This window comes from Puma concolor, chromosome B2 (genome assembly GCF_028749965.1).
Source record: "Puma concolor isolate L17-30 chromosome B2, mPumCon1.1.hap2, whole genome shotgun sequence".
NCBI classification, from domain to species: Eukaryota; Metazoa; Chordata; class Mammalia; order Carnivora; family Felidae; genus Puma; species Puma concolor.
In genome coordinates, this window is record NC_141671.1 from 120,337,893 (window position 1) to 120,353,481 (window position 15,589).

A 15,589-nucleotide genomic window follows, 5' to 3' on the forward strand; every position below is an offset into this window, starting at 1 on the left:
AGCCTGCTTCGGATTCTGTGTCTCCCTCTCTCTCTGCCCCTCCCCCACTCATGCTCTGTCTCTCTCTATCTCAGAAATAAATAAACATCAAAAAAAATTAAAAGAAAAAAAGAAAAACTCTGTACTTCTTTATTTTTACTAAGAGGTTTTTTTGTTTGTTTGTTTTTAAGAGGTATTTTTGTTTGTTTGTTTTAAATGTTTATCTGTTTTTGAGGGAGAGAGAGAGAGAGTGCGTGTGTGCACCTGAGCCCGGGAGTGGCAGAGAGAGGGGGAGAGGATCCCAAGTAGGTTCTGTGCTGACAGCATGGGGTGCTCAACTGACTGAACCTCCCAGGTGACCCTTTAAGAGGTATTTTGAATTGGGATTTTACCCAATTCATTCTCATGATACCAGAATTGTTTAAAAGAGTTGTTATACAATTATGACTATTATATTCCAAGGTTATGGTTTTCCTTCTCTGGATATCTGTAGAATGGACTTATGGAATGTTTGAAATGGCAAAAATAAGTCGCTACAGGAAGAACGGTTTAGTTTTTGTTTTTGTTTTTTTGTTGTTTTTTTTTTTAATATGAAATTTATTGTCAAATTGGTTTCCATATGACACCCAGTGCTCATCCCAACAGGTGCCCTCCTCAATCCCCATCACCCACCTTCCCCTCACTCCCACCCCTCCCATCAACCCTCAGTTTGTTCTCAGTTTTTAAGAGTCTCTTATGGTTTGGCTCCCTCCCTCTCTAACTTTTTTTTTTTTTTCCTTCCCCTCCCCCATGGTCTTCTGTTAAGTTTCTTAGGATCCATAAGAGTGAAAACCTATGGTATCTGTCTTTCTCTGTATGACTTATTTCACTTAGCATAACACTCTCTAGTTTCATTCACGTGGCTACAAAAGGCCATATTTCATTCTTTCTCATTGCCACGTAGTATTCCATTGTGTATATAAACCACAATTTCTTTATCCATTCATCAGTTGATGGACATTTAGGCTCTTCCCATAATGTGGCTGTTGTTGAGAGTTCTGCTGTAAACATTGGGGTACAAGTGCCCCTATGCATCAGCACTCCTGTATCCCTTGGGTAAATTCCTAGCAGTGCTCTTGCTGGGTCATAGGGTAGATCTATTTTTGATTTTTTGAGGAACCTCCACACTGTTTTCCAGAGCAGCTGCATAGTTTAGTTTTGAACAGATAAGGTATAAAACTGAAAATGCTAAAAGTCTCTGGTCTCTCTCTCTCTCTCTTTTTTTTAAAATTTTTTTAATGTTCATTTATTTTTGAGAGAAAGAGAGAGAAACAAACACATGTAGGGGAGGGGCAGAGAGAGAGAGGGAGACACACAATCTGAAACAGGCTCCAGGCTCCCAGCTGCCAGCACAGAACCCTATGCGTGGCTTGAAGTCGGAACGGTGAGATCTTGACCTAGACTGAAGTCGGACGCTTAACTGACTGAGCCCCTAGGTCCCCCTCAGTGGTCTCTTAAATACCACATTTTTAAGCCTGTTCTTATTGAGTAAAATATAGCAGAAACAATTCGGTGTCTTAGTGCACAGTAAGGAATACATTCATATTGCCATCCAGTACACACGTGTATGAAAAACCTTCAAATTTCATGTAGCAGTACTTAGACCTGCCATAAGCAGGCGGAATGTTACTTCTATTCTATCCTATTCTGTAGTATTCTAGTCTAGTCTACAACATTTTCTTCCATTTCATTCCACTCCACCCCACCATATTCCATTCTATTCTAGGTTTTAAAAAGTACTTTTATATTATCTTCTATGTTGATTTAGTAACCTAGTAGTGGGTTGGTACTAGCAGTTTGGAAAAAAAAACAACAAGAAAAACTAGACTTTGGGTTCAGGATTCTCTTTCTACTATGTTAATTTTGAAATGAACTAGAGGTTATAAAATCAGCTGGATTATTAGTTTGGACATCTTTTTTTTAAGGTTATTTATTTTTGTTTAGTAATCTCTACACTCAGTGTGTGGCTTGAACTGACGACCCCGATCAAGAGTCGCATGCTCTTCCAACTGAGCCAGCCAGGAGCTGCTGGACGCCATTCTTGATCGAATTTTACCATGAGAGTCCTAACTGTTATAGGTGTTAAGTTAGTACCTTTATCACAGATCACAGAAAACTATAACTAGAAGAGACTCTAGGTAGAGATTATCTAGTTGTCCTTCCTATGCCCCTGGGTGTTTAAAAAAAAAAAAAAAATATATATATATATATATATATATATATATATATAATTATGGCAAATTTCAAGCATATTCAAAAGTAGAATAGTAGACTGAGCCTCATCTATTTATACCACCTCTTCCTCACTAGATTATTTTGAAGTATATTCCAGATATATTTTATCTGTAAATACTTCAGTATGTGTCTTCAAAAGATAAGGATACTTAACAAAAAGCATATCCAAAATATGCTTCTCATGACCAAAAATAAGAGTAATTTCTAATATCATCAAATATTATGTCAGTATTCACACTTCTCTGTCGTAATTAAAAAAATTGTTTTGAATTAGGAAGTCCACACATTGTATTTGATTGACACATCTCTTCAGAAGTTTCTTTTCATCTGTAGTTCTCCTTTCTTTCGTGTGTGTGTGTGTGTGTGTGTGTGTGTGTGTGTGTGTGTATGTGTTATTTGAAGAAATGAAGTTGTATAGAAGTACCTACATTATGGTCACTTAATGTGTTCCTCTGCCCTTTACATTCTAGTCAGACGCTTAACTGAGTCACCCAGACACCCCAGATTAAGGAATCTTAATAAGTTTTGGAGTATTGGCAAGACTGCTGCAAAAATGCTCTGAATTTCCCATTGTGTTGAAGTGATGATTTTATTTGATGCTTAAATTGCGCCATCATTGGCCAGTGTTGGGACTTTCAAACTGGTTCTAGAGACCTTCTGACATGGTGCCAGGAGTCTTTGAAGAGCCAGGATCCTCTGGTATATTTTATGCCTCAGACCTAGAATAAGCTATTTCTCTAAGGATTGGCCAGCTTTTTGAGTTCGCAGATAGAGAAATGAAGTGACTTGATAGGAAGATGCTTGTTGGAAGATTAGTCTTAGGGTTAATGCTCTTTTCACTATCTAGTGCTGCCTCTGCAGGACTGAAATAGACCTGGCTAGTTGCCTTGCCAACTTCTGTTCCCCCTCCTTTTTTCCTTTTGTAGATTTCTTTTTCCACATAGGCATAGGTTGGGAACTGGCAGATACTTACTATCTCGGCTTCCGGAGCTGTTTGGGGTTGTGTCCTGATTTGGACAATGGGATGTAAAAAGAAGGATGCTGAGAACTTATCTAGAATTAGTTTGTGATTTTACTTTAAAAAATGGGTGTTTTACTTTAGAACTATTTTGCAGTATTATATTTAATTTTTAAAAAACTGCTTAAGATTATTTTTCATTTTATATAATCATAGGGGATACAAGTGGTCTGGATGATGAAAAACAATGGATACTTTATACTTTATGTCAGTTTACTTTTGGAGTTTTCTAAATGATCTTAGCAGATACACATTTATCTCCCTAATTCTTTTGAGATCTGGGTAACACCTAATAGTTATAGCTAATTATAGTGCTTAGTTTGTACCAGAATGTAGTTTAAGAGCTTTCATGTATTAACTCACTCAAAAATGGCCCTGTGAGGTAGCTATTATTATTATTCTCAACTTAGGAGGAAACTGAAGTAAAGAGAGTTCATGTGACTAATCTGAGATCACACAGCCAGTAAGTAGGGGAGCCAGGATTCTAACCCACAAACTCTGATCTAGACTATACTAAAATTGGTTTCCATTTCTAATGTACCATTTTACTAAGAGCAGATGGAGGTGGGCTAGAAATGTATTTGGGCATGGATTTAAAATACATGTGGTACTTTATTAGCATATTCTGTGGCTTCTGTTTAAAATTAGTAGATTTAGTTTGTGTTACTACAGTCAAATGTAGGACGGTTTCTTAGATGTCTAAAATTACAAGCAGCTCAACAGCATATTGATGTCATTTTCCATATTTAAAGAATTGCATGTGGAATAAAACCCAGTGGCATCACATGAGGCAATTCTGATAATGCTCATAATGCAGATGAGAATGCTGGAAACTTTTTCTTAGCAATAGGATTTATAAAGTTCTGACACGCTCATGTATGTAAAAGAAAGTAATAATTTATATTTCAAATATGTATTCTCTGTGAAGATGTATCATTTTAACCATATAAATCATCAGTAGTAGGGAAGTGGATGCACAAAGACACCAGATAATTTTGTCCTAACTCAATGATTTAGTCAGACTTATTACCCAGGTCCCCTTGCTTTTAATTTACCCCCACCTTCTGGATGTCACAAGTGTGTGTTAGTCCTAGAAAGAAAGCACATGTTTCCACAAACCCTGAGTTTTTAAATTTTTAACATACTCTACTCATTTTCTAGAAGTTAGCATTAAGACACTATTTGTGACATTTATTTAAAAATTGTCCTTAATATTTTATTTTTTATTTTAAAAAATCTTTTGAAAGTTTATCCACTTATTTTTAAGTAATCTCCACACCCAATATGAGGCTTGAACTCCTGACCCCAAGGTCCAGAGTCACATGCTCCTCCGACTGTGGCAGCCTTGGTGCCCCTGCTCTTGATATTTTAAAGAACAGTAGGGGCAGGCTCACTCTTTAGAGCACGCGACTCTTGATCTTGGGATTGTAAGTTCGAGCTCCATGTTGGGTGTAGAGATTACTTAAAAAAGTAAAATGTTGGAAAAAAAAATAGAACACTAGGATAAGGAAAATTACTTCTGCTCTTTGGTTTTGCAGAACTTTGACAGAGAAGCAGTTTGATCTAATAGAAAATACACTCGGTGGAGAGAGTTAAAAGGTCTAAATGCCACATTTGACTCCGTGACATTGAGTAGTTTTTAAGTTTTTTTGCACTTCTGTTTCCTTGTATTTAATAAGGAGTTGAGTTAGATCAGGATCGCATAGACACACAGACTCTGCATTATTGGTTGAGCTCAGACTTTCCCGACAGACCTTTTTAAGGCATTATGTGCAGGTGATCACCAGGGTCAGTAAGAGTTGATCCCAAAGATGGAGCCAGCTTCATAGGATTGAATGTAAATAAGGTGTTTTCTTCCTCCCACCCCTTTCGGGAATGATACCTCAGGGTATACAATTACATTTGAATTTTTACAAAGTCTCTATAAGGCACTCCATTTTGAATAGTAAGCTAATGTTCGGGAAGACACAGCCTGAAAACTCAATCAATGTTAGTTTTGCATGCATAGGGGACCTCCTGCTCAAATCGGAAAAAGGAAACCATGGCATTTCATACTGATTTGGTAATTCTTTCTGGGGGCATAGCTTCATAATTACTATTTTGGGTGTTATAAACGAGTCTTTTGAAGATGACTTTAACAAGTAGCTAAGTACTTCTCAATTATCTATGGTCAAGGACCAGTTTTTTTTGTTTTTGATTTCCTATTTGTTGCCAACTGATACTTGTGTAAAATACGGTAAAAGATGAACTATTAGAAAAATGAAAAAAACCCCACACATAATAGAAGCCAAAGTTCAGTAGACAGAATTTCTTTGCCTACTTGCTATGCAAGTTTCTAAAGCAATCTAAATTTTTGCAAGTTTGTAGCATGACCTTGACCACAAACCAAACTTTGAGTGGCATTGCTATGAGTGGTTATGTTGTGGGAGTCACAAATGTACATTTACAAGATGTATGAAGAAAGTGATCTTTTCTAGTATCATGAAACTCGTGGCACGGGGGAGAGAATGGTTGCTAGTTGTGCTTTAGATAATGGGCCAAATCTGGCTAACTATCTGCTTTGTAAATTAAGTTTTATCGGAACACAACTATACCTCTTCATCTACGTTTGTCTGCAGTAGACTTGGGTAGTTTTGACAAAGACCATATGATCTGCAGTGCCTAAAATATTTATTCTGAGGTCCTTTACAGAATAGTTGCTAGCTCCTACTTTACATTTGAAAATGACTATTATGAATGATTGCTATTTATGTAGTGCTTGTTTCCTTTTTATTTTTTTTTGACTAAATTATCTTTGTTTAAATCCATTAGACATATTATTGTTTGACTTTCTCCCTCTAGTCACTGATGTACCTCACATAAATTTGGAGAGAAGTAAAGAAAATGAACGGATCAGTAAAGATCAGATAAAGAAGAAGAAAAAAAAGCAAAAAGATTATCAACCCAACTATTTCCTATCCATTCCGATCACCAACAAAGAGGTGCTTTTTTTTTTTTTAATTGAAGTGTAGTTGACACACAATGTTACATTAGTTTCAGTTGTACAACATGGTGCTTTGACAGTCTACATTGTGCTGTGCTCACGACCCGCGTAGTTACCATCCGTCACCATACAGCGTTATTACTGTACCATTGACCAAATTCCCTGTGCTGTGCCTTTCAATTCCTGACTCCTCCGTTCTGTACCTGGAAGCCTGTGTCCCCCACTCTACTTTACCTCTTTAGCCCTTCCCTGCACAGTCTTCCCCTCAGGCAGCCATCAGGTCTTTGTATTTATGGCTCTGTTTCTGCTTTTTGTTTGTTTATTGATTCATTTTAGAGGTGCTATTTAAAAAAACAACTACTTTTACTATAAAGTTTTATTTTAAATTAGATGTAAGCTACACTAAATGCTTGTAAGCCCATTTGCTCTCAGCTCTTAAGTGTTTTTGGTGGTATTTTAGGTGGGCTCCATAGGAAACAATCCTATTTATTTATTTTTATTTTCTTTTACTATCATCTTACATGTTTTTGAAATTTAAATCCAAGTTAGTTAACATATAATGTAATAATGATTTCAGGAATAGAATTTAGCGATTCATCACTTCCATATAACACCCAGTGCTCATCCCAACACGTGTCCTCCTTAATGCCACTCACCCCACCCCATACCCTGCCAGCAACCCTCAGTTTGTTCTCTGTATTTAAGAGTCTCTTGTGGTTTGCCTTCCTCTCTTTTTATCTTATTTTTCCTTCCCTTCCCCTATGTTCATCTGTTTTATTTCTTACATTCCACAGGTGAGTGAGATCATATGATATTTGTCTTTCTCTGACTGACTTATTTCACTTAGCATAATACACTCTAGATCTATCCACGTTGTCGCAAATAGCAAGATTTCATTCTTTGTGATGGCTGAGTAATATTCCATTGTATATATATGTACCACATCTTTATCTATTTGTCAGGAGATGGACATTTGGGCTCTTTCCATACTTTGGGTATCGTTGATAGTCTACTATAAACATTGGGGTGCATGTGCCCCTTCGAATCAGTACATCTGTATCCTTTGCATAATTACCTAGTAGTGCAATTGCTGGGTTGTAGGGTAGTTCCTTGGAAATAATCCTATTTAAAAATTTTTAATAATATTTATTGATTTTTTTTTTTTAAGAGAGAGAGAGAGAAAGAGAGAGTACACACATGAGTGAGTGGGGGAGAGGCAGAGAGAGAGGGAGACATGGAATCCAAAGCAAGCTCCAGGGTCTGAGCTGTCAGCACAGAGCCCAACATAGGGCTCATACTCATGAACAATGAGATCCTGACGAGCTGAAGTCAGACACTTAACTGACTGAGCCACCCAAGTGCCCCATAAATAATCCTATTTAAATAATAAAATGTACTTAAACAGTAATTTAGAAAAAATATTAAACAGTCATATTTAAGTAATAATTTTGAGTGTGTTGCCAGATGGCATGTCAAGGTTCTCTCTGTTTGTTCACCACAACAGAGGAACCTTTCAGTGGCCAGGTAGAAAAAGAGGGATTTGAAATCTCTGCTGGGAAAGTAGTGGGATTTCTTGCTGCTCAGTCCTGTGTATGGTAATGATTATTGTGACATAGTTTCTTTAAAAATTACTCCCTGTACAAGTTTAATATTGCATGATAAACTTGGGTAAAAATCTATTAAAAATCTGGAAAATTAATGTGGTATGAATAATAGGAAATGGGACCAGCCAGTTGGCACAAACTAACAAACCCTTATATGTGGCTGAGAGCTACAGTATCTAATTCAAACTGGTGAAGCAGTGAGGGAGGAAAGAACACTTTACTTGGAAGACCGACCGTTTTCATATCTTGGCCCGATTTGAGAAGCAGACCTGAATTTCTGTATGATCTCTTTTACCAGAAAACAACAGAAATTCCAAGTGCATCTGAAGATCCAGTTGGCTGTGTTGAACGAGTCATGAATCGGGCAGCATCCCATCTAGCAGACAGAAAAGTGCTCCCCAAGACTGCAGAAAAGGAAAGGATTTTAAAGGGAGAGAGAGAGGGGAAGGAAGGACACAATTAGCAAAGAATCCATCGTGTTAGGCGGGGACAGCCTCTGAAGGAGAATGGAAGGGGTCTGTCAGAAGTTTCCTAGTGCTGACCAGGAAATTGTGTGTTGACTGGCTACATCCCTGGGGGGCTGAAACTGCACTTAAGTTAGGTGTTAAGTCTTGGTTTGCTGACGTAAGGCTCTTAACGTGTTAAGAGCCCATTTTGGGCCTGTGGTTTTCTTTAAAAAAAAAAAAAAAAACAACAATGTTTTTTCAGTGTTTATTTATTTTTGAGAGATGGAGAGAGAGAGAGCCTGAGCAGGGGAGGGGCAGAGAGAGAGGGAGACACAGAATCTGAAGCAGTCTCCAAGCTGTCAGCACAGAGCCTGATGCGGGGCCGAACTCACGAACAGTGAGGTTATGACCAAGCAGAAGTCAGACGCCAAACCGACCAAGCCACCCAGGCACCCCAGGTGCCTGTGGTTTTCTTTTTAACAGGAGGCACATTTTAAGTTTGTTTCTCCCCTTATTTAACTGGAATGTTTCTAGGGAATGCTAATGAATTTTTAAAAATCAAAGCAAATGAAGTTGAAATCAAAGAAATAAATATCAAAAGAAAAAAAATAAATTTTATTGAGGCATTCCAAGAAATTTCTAGTCCGTGAGATACAGTTTAGCTGGGGAAAGAAGATACATAAGAAGAGAAATTTGTATAACCTAGCAATGCAAGGTTTTAGAGTTTAATGCAGTAAAGAATTAGATTCTGATTTTACTGGTACATGCCAGTAAAAACCATTATAATCCTTAAAAGTGTTTAGGTGATACAAACTTTATTTTTTTATTTTTTATTTATTTATTTTTAATGTTTGTTTATTTTTGAGAGAGAGACAGAACGTGAGCGGGGGTGGGGCAGAGAGAGAGGGAGACGCAGAACTCGAGGCAGGCTCCAGGCTCTGAGCTGTCAGCACAGAGCCCGATGCGGGGCTCAAACCCACAAACCGTGCGATCATGACCTGAGCTGAAGTCGGATGCCCAACTGACTGAGCCACCCAGGTGCCCCGAGGTGATACAAACTTTAATGTCATTAGCAATTGTATATTAATTATATTAAAATACCTTGGGGCGCCTGGGTGGCGCAGTCGGTTAAGCGTCCGACTTCAGCCAGGTCACGATCTCACACTCCGTGAGTTCGAGCCCCGCGTCGGGCTCTGGGCTGATGGCTCAGAGCCTGGAGCCTGTTTCCGATTCTGTGTCTCCCTCTCTCTCTGCCCCTCCCCCATTCATGCTCTGTCTCTCTCTGTCCCCAAAATAAGTAAACATTGAAAAAAAAAATAAAAAAAAATAATAAAATACCTTGATTTATTTGGGCAGGTTTTCTTTGAAATTTAGGGTTATATGTACATGTGGGAGTTAGAAGAAAGCCAGAAGTCAAAGGTGGTGCTGCTGAAGTGAGAAGTCTCAAGCCAGATCCTCAGGACCCAGAATGTGAAATAGGCAAAGCGACTTCCCCAAGGACGTGGGGACTGAACAAGACCCCGGGTTCCTTATTTTGATTCGCTGCTTAGAGATTTTTCCACTGCACTCTGTCAACTATAAAAGTTTGGGAAGCACTTCTATAAGTTGCTTTTATGAGGCCCTTCATGGAGTCCGTCTCCCTTCACACCTTCATTCTTTAAAAAAATTTTTTTAAACGTTTATTTATTATTGAGAGACAGAGAGAGACAGAGCATGAGCAGGGGTGTGGCAGAGAGGGAGAGACACAGAATCCAAAGCAGGCTCCAGGCTCTGAGCTTTCAGCACAGAGCCTGACGCGGCGCTCGAACCTGTGAACTGTGAGATCATGACCTGAGGCAAAGTCAGACGCTTAACCGACTGAGCCATCCAGGCGCCCCTTCACACCTTCATTCTTGGCGCCCTTGGTAGTCTGAACAGCAGCTCTGTGTCCCTTTCATGCCTGTCCTTCCTCTCCTAGCCTTGTTCTGACTGTGAAGATCAATGGGGTGACTGGTGGGGAAGGGCAAGGAGAGGGGTTGGAGAGGAAAGGCGCTGGAGAAGTTCTTTCTTTCTGAGGCTTAGTTCAGAATTTGGGCCACTAAAGTGACCAGAGGAAGGGGATGGGAGAGAACGGTCTGCAGCTCTTAGTTTTCACCCATCAGCTGCCGTAGCCATCGTGTCTGCTGCTTACCTTCTGGGAGGTGGTGTGGGACCAGGAAGAGTGCGACTTTGGAGTCCTACAGGTCTTGTTTGAGTACCATCTGGGCTACAAACTCCTCTGTGGATGTCGGTCAAGTTACTTAATTTCCGTAGCTTCCATTTCTTTAGGTGTAAAATGGAGGTGATAATGATTATTTTCTAAACCCAAATCTGGACATGTCACCCACTTATATACTTCACTCTTTTCCTGTTGGTATTAGGTAAAGACAAAGACTCTACCATGTCCTGTGAGGTTCTACATGGTTCAACCTTCTCCACTTTGGCACTTGTTCCTTCTGCTTGAGTCCCTCTGGCCTTGAACTTGCCAGGGGCCCTCTCCCCCCAGAGAAAACCTTTTCTGTCTAGGAGTTTTCTTTCATCCCCTCTTGGTTTTGTTAATGTCAAAATCTCAGCTCAAACCTCTTTACCTGTGACCACCTGCCTTGGTCACCCCCTAGTTTGCCACCTCCAAGGTCTCATAGCTTTCCTTTTGTGATCTGTCATTCTTGCAGTTGGAACTTGTTTGTCTTCCTCACAAAGTCTTCAGCTCATTCCCAGTACCTAGAGCAGAGCTTGGCAGGAGCAGAAATACACACACACAAAATACTGTCATTTCAGGGCTGAAGACGTATTCGTGGCATACCAAGTTGCAACCAGAACATTTACAATAATTCACAAATAAGAAATACAGTGTTACAATGTTGGTTTCATAATACAGGTTCAACAGCCATCCTTTGAGGGTCCCGTGACTCATAGTAGTGGGGAATGCGGGTGTCAAGTGACCTGGAAACTAAATAATTTAATGTTTCCCTCTCAAGAGACTTATTTGTACTTAGTAGGAGGTGTACATACAAATACAGAGAGAAGAGGTAGGGTGGGAGGAGATTAGGAGGTGCATTTTACATCTTTTCTATGAACATCCTTTTTGTTTGTTTGTTTTAAAGTATCAAATGTTAATTTTCTTTTTTAAACTACTTATGAGCTTTTGTGGGAAGGCCTGGGAAAAGAAGCAGCATTTATAACATTGTTTCAATGGGAGACTGTATTCCAAGTTCCAATTAAGTGACCTGCAAACAAGCCTTTGGAAGCTAGCACACTCACAATGAGTTGCTCTACTTTTGGCCTCTACTTGTTGGCATCTAGTTTTAAAGAAGAAAGTGTTCAGACTGACATGGGCCTTTGATTTTTAAACACATTCTTAGATGTTTGAAGTTCTTCATTAATGGAAAATCATAATTTCATACTTCAAAACATTTTCTTATTACGTTTCTTTATTTTTTTGAGAGGCAGAGAGAGACAGAGGGTGAGTGGGGGAGGGGCAGAGAGAGAGGGAGACACAGAATCCAAAGCAGACTCCAGGCTTTGAGCTGTCAGCACAGAGCCCAGTGCAGGGCTCAAACTCATGAACTGTGACATCATGACCTGAGCCGAAGTCAGACGCTCAACCGACTGAGCCACCCAGGCACCCCCATAATTTCATAGTTTTAAGAAATAGAATTGGAAAATATAAAATATCCAAGTTGCAAGTATGTGAAAGGATGTGTTTCTCCATTACCTGCAATTATACATTAGTTTAAAAATAAAAATAAAGAATAAAAGAATCTAATGGAGTTATAATAAATCCTATATGTTTCTTAAATGCTTAGAATTGTTTAATTAGTTCTAGTTGGATTACTCATGTTGGTTTTATGGGCTTTCTTTATGACTAGTAATAAATATAAGGTAAATCAACATTGACGTATAAGGGAACAATTAGAAATTGATTGAATTCAGGAGTATATTAATTTTTTAGAAGATACTTTTTTTTAATTTTTAAAAAATATTTTATTTTTGAGAGACAGAGAGAGAGAGACAGAGTATGAGCTGGGTAGGGTTAGAGAGAGAGGGAGACACAGAATCTGAAGCAGGTTGCAGGCCTCTGAGCTGTCAGCCTGGAGCCCGACATAGGGCTAAAACTCATGAACTGTGAGAAACGGAGTCAAAGTTGGATGCTTAATCGACTGAGCCACCCAGGCACCCCAGATAATTTTTTTTATACTATTGGAAAGATATGATTTTTCTCTGGGTGTTTTAAAAGGCATTTGTAACCTTTAATTCCATATTTCATCATTTAGTAATGTGAAAATTGCTGGTCTTATAAAATAATAAAAGTAGATTTGTGCATTCAGTCATTCAATTCTTGTCTGGGAAATGTAATTGTAAAAGTATTTGCTATCATGGTGTATATGTTGAGCATTTGGTAGACATAGAAAATTCTCCTATTTCGGAAGGACTTTTTACTTTTACTCCAGTTTTGCTATGTTATCAATTTTTCAAGTTCTAGACAAGCGAGAAAAATGAAAGTATTCAGCACTGAAGAAAAATTATGTAGCAAATTGAAGTGATAATTCTGGTAAATATTAACGAGGCAGCAAATTTAGGAACAATATAAGTTAACAGCTTAGAAAAATTCTGAAAATAATGTCAAAAGTTGAGGTCAAAGACATTCTCGTACTCTGTGCTAGAATGCAACTTCTCTCCCTCTTGCAGAGGTACATGATGTTAAGGGTTTTTATCTGCACTCATATATATATATGCTTCGAGTCAATTAGAAAACTTAAAAGATATAAACATGTATTTTCTTATTGCATTATTTTTAGGCATGTAAAATATCGCTTAGTGCTGAGGTTTAACAGATGGATGTTTGTTTTTATTTTCTAGACACAAAGATAATACTCAGTGAAATATTTAAGATTTTAATAATGCTTTTATTTTTGAAAGTTTCTTTGAATATAATATTTACTTGTGACTCTATAGTATTAGGTTTTTAAAATGTGCCTATGCAGTAGTGTCAATAGCTGGGATTATGGTGACAGATAAGCTTTAATGATTTTATTGAATTTTAAACAGCAGCTCTAAAAATTAGTTTCCTTTGGCCTGTAATGACACTGGTAGTTCTTAAAATGCAATACAGAGAAGAGTCAAGTATTTTTCCCTTTTCTTTTTTTTTTTTTTTTTTTAATTTTTTTTTTTTTCAACGTTTATTTATTTTTGGGACAGAGAGAGACAGAGCATGAACGGGGGAGGGGCAGAGAGAGAGGGAGACACAGAATCGGAAACAGGCTCCAGGCTCTGAGCCATCAGCCCAGAGCCCGACGCGGGGCTCGAGCTCACGGACCACGAGATCGTGACCTGGCTGAAGTCGGACGCTTAACCGACTGCGCCACCCAGGCGCCCCTTCCCTTTTCTTTTATAAGAATGTAATTAGGAATAAAAAAGCATTTAAAAACGCTCTTTAAGATGATATCAAGGAATATATAAATTAATCTGGAGCATCAAAGCATAGCTAGAAATACATCTCTTGGTTAGATTATCTGTAGAATTTTCCTAGATTGAGGTTAATCCTGCATCATAAGTACTGTGTGACATCAGAGAATTAGTCTTCCAAGTATTTTATAGTTTTTAATTTGCAGTTTACATGCTTCCAGATAATTAAAAAGAGGAATGGTCTAAAACTATTTTACTATGCAGAGCATTGCACTAAAATGCTGGATACACAAATGAGTGGAATTCTTTGAGCATTTCCCTGACTTTATACATAATTAGTGTTTGAGCCCAGAATCAAGAGTATATTTTTGTGAAAATGCAGGTACTCTACCCACTAAGTGCAAGTGGCAAGTCCCCAGTTATGACAAAAATGCCTCCAAACATTGCCAAATGGTACTTGGGAAGCAGAACTACATAGGGTAGAGAACCACTGAATTTAATTTTGGCAGTGTTGTATGCTTTATATTAGGCAAATGGTGTAGAGCTTGTGAAGTATTTTCATGTAGCTTGCCTACTGTGATCTGTAACACAATGCTCTAAGTTTGGCAGTGCAGATTTTATCATTCCTATTTTACAACTGAAGAAGCCAAGATTTAGTGAGAAGAGGTGACAGGTGTGGGGTCACACCTGTGGTAGACCTGGAATTAAAATCCAGAATTTTGGGGAGCCTGGGTGGCCCAGTTGGTTAAGCATCCAACTCTTGTTTTCCACTCAGGTCATGATCTCACAGTTTCTTGAGTTCGAGCTATGCATCGTGCTCTGTGCTGACAGTGTGGAGCCTGTTTCGGATTCTCTGTCTCTCTCTCTCTCTCCCTCCTCCCTCATTTGCGCTGTCTTTGTCTCTCTCTCAAAAATAAATAAATAAATAAATAAACTGAAAAAAAAAATCCAGAATTTCTGAGCCAAGTCCAGCATCCTTAATTTGTATTACTCTGATTGTAAAACAGAGTTCTCATCGTAAGATACTTTTCATGTGCAGTTAAAACAATATTATCATTGATTTGTAGATGTAATTATATTGTTTAGAGGTATGACTTTTTTTTTTTTTTAATTGATGTCTAGTTGACACACAGTGTTATATTAGATTCAGGTATGCAACATAGTGATTTGACAAGTCTGTGTGTTTTGCTATGCTCACCACCAGTGTAGGTACCATCTGTCACCATGCAGTGCTGTTATAATACCAGTGATGATATTCCCTATTCTGTACCTTTCATCTCCATGACTTACTCATTCCATAACTGGAAGTCTGTATTTCCCACTCTCCTTAACCCATTTTGCCTATCTTTCCACCACCTACCCCTCTGGTAATCATCAACTTGTTCTCTGTATCTTTGGGTCTGTTTCTGGTGTTTGTTTATTTGCTTTGATTTTTAGATTCCACATATATGTGAAATCATACAGTATTTGTCAGTCTGACCTATTTCACGTAGCATAATACCTTCTGGGTCCACCCATGTTTTTGCAAATGTGAAGACCTCATTCCTTTTTATGTCTGAGTAACATTCCATTTTATACACATTTTATGTGCACACACACACACACAATTTACCCATTTATCAGTGGACAGTGGGGTTGCTTGCGTAATTTAGCTATTGTAAACAATGCTGCAATAAACATAGAGGTTCATACATCTTTTTAGTGTTTTTGTTTTCCTTGGGTAAATACCTGGTAGTGGAATTACTGGGTCATATAGTGTTTCTACTTTTATTTATTTTTTTAAGTTTATTTATTTTGAGGGGGGGAGGGGGAGACAGAGAGGGAGAGAGAGAACCTAAGCAAGCTCTACACCGTCAGCACC

General features: G+C 38.3%; 1 protein-coding gene across 7 annotated transcripts in view; it reads left to right on the forward strand.

Annotated features, from left to right (window-relative positions):
- The window catches only part of AKAP7 (A-kinase anchoring protein 7), a 153,461-nt gene that overhangs the window by 16,137 nt on the left and 121,735 nt on the right, over positions 1 to 15,589 (forward strand). For all 7 annotated transcript variants that reach the window (XM_086707855.1, XM_086707850.1, XM_086707852.1 and 4 more), the window contains exon 3: positions 6,113 to 6,252. In XM_086707855.1, the coding sequence (XP_086563981.1) occupies positions 6,113 to 6,252 (140 nt within the window). The remainder of the gene's footprint in view (positions 1 to 6,112; positions 6,253 to 15,589) is intronic.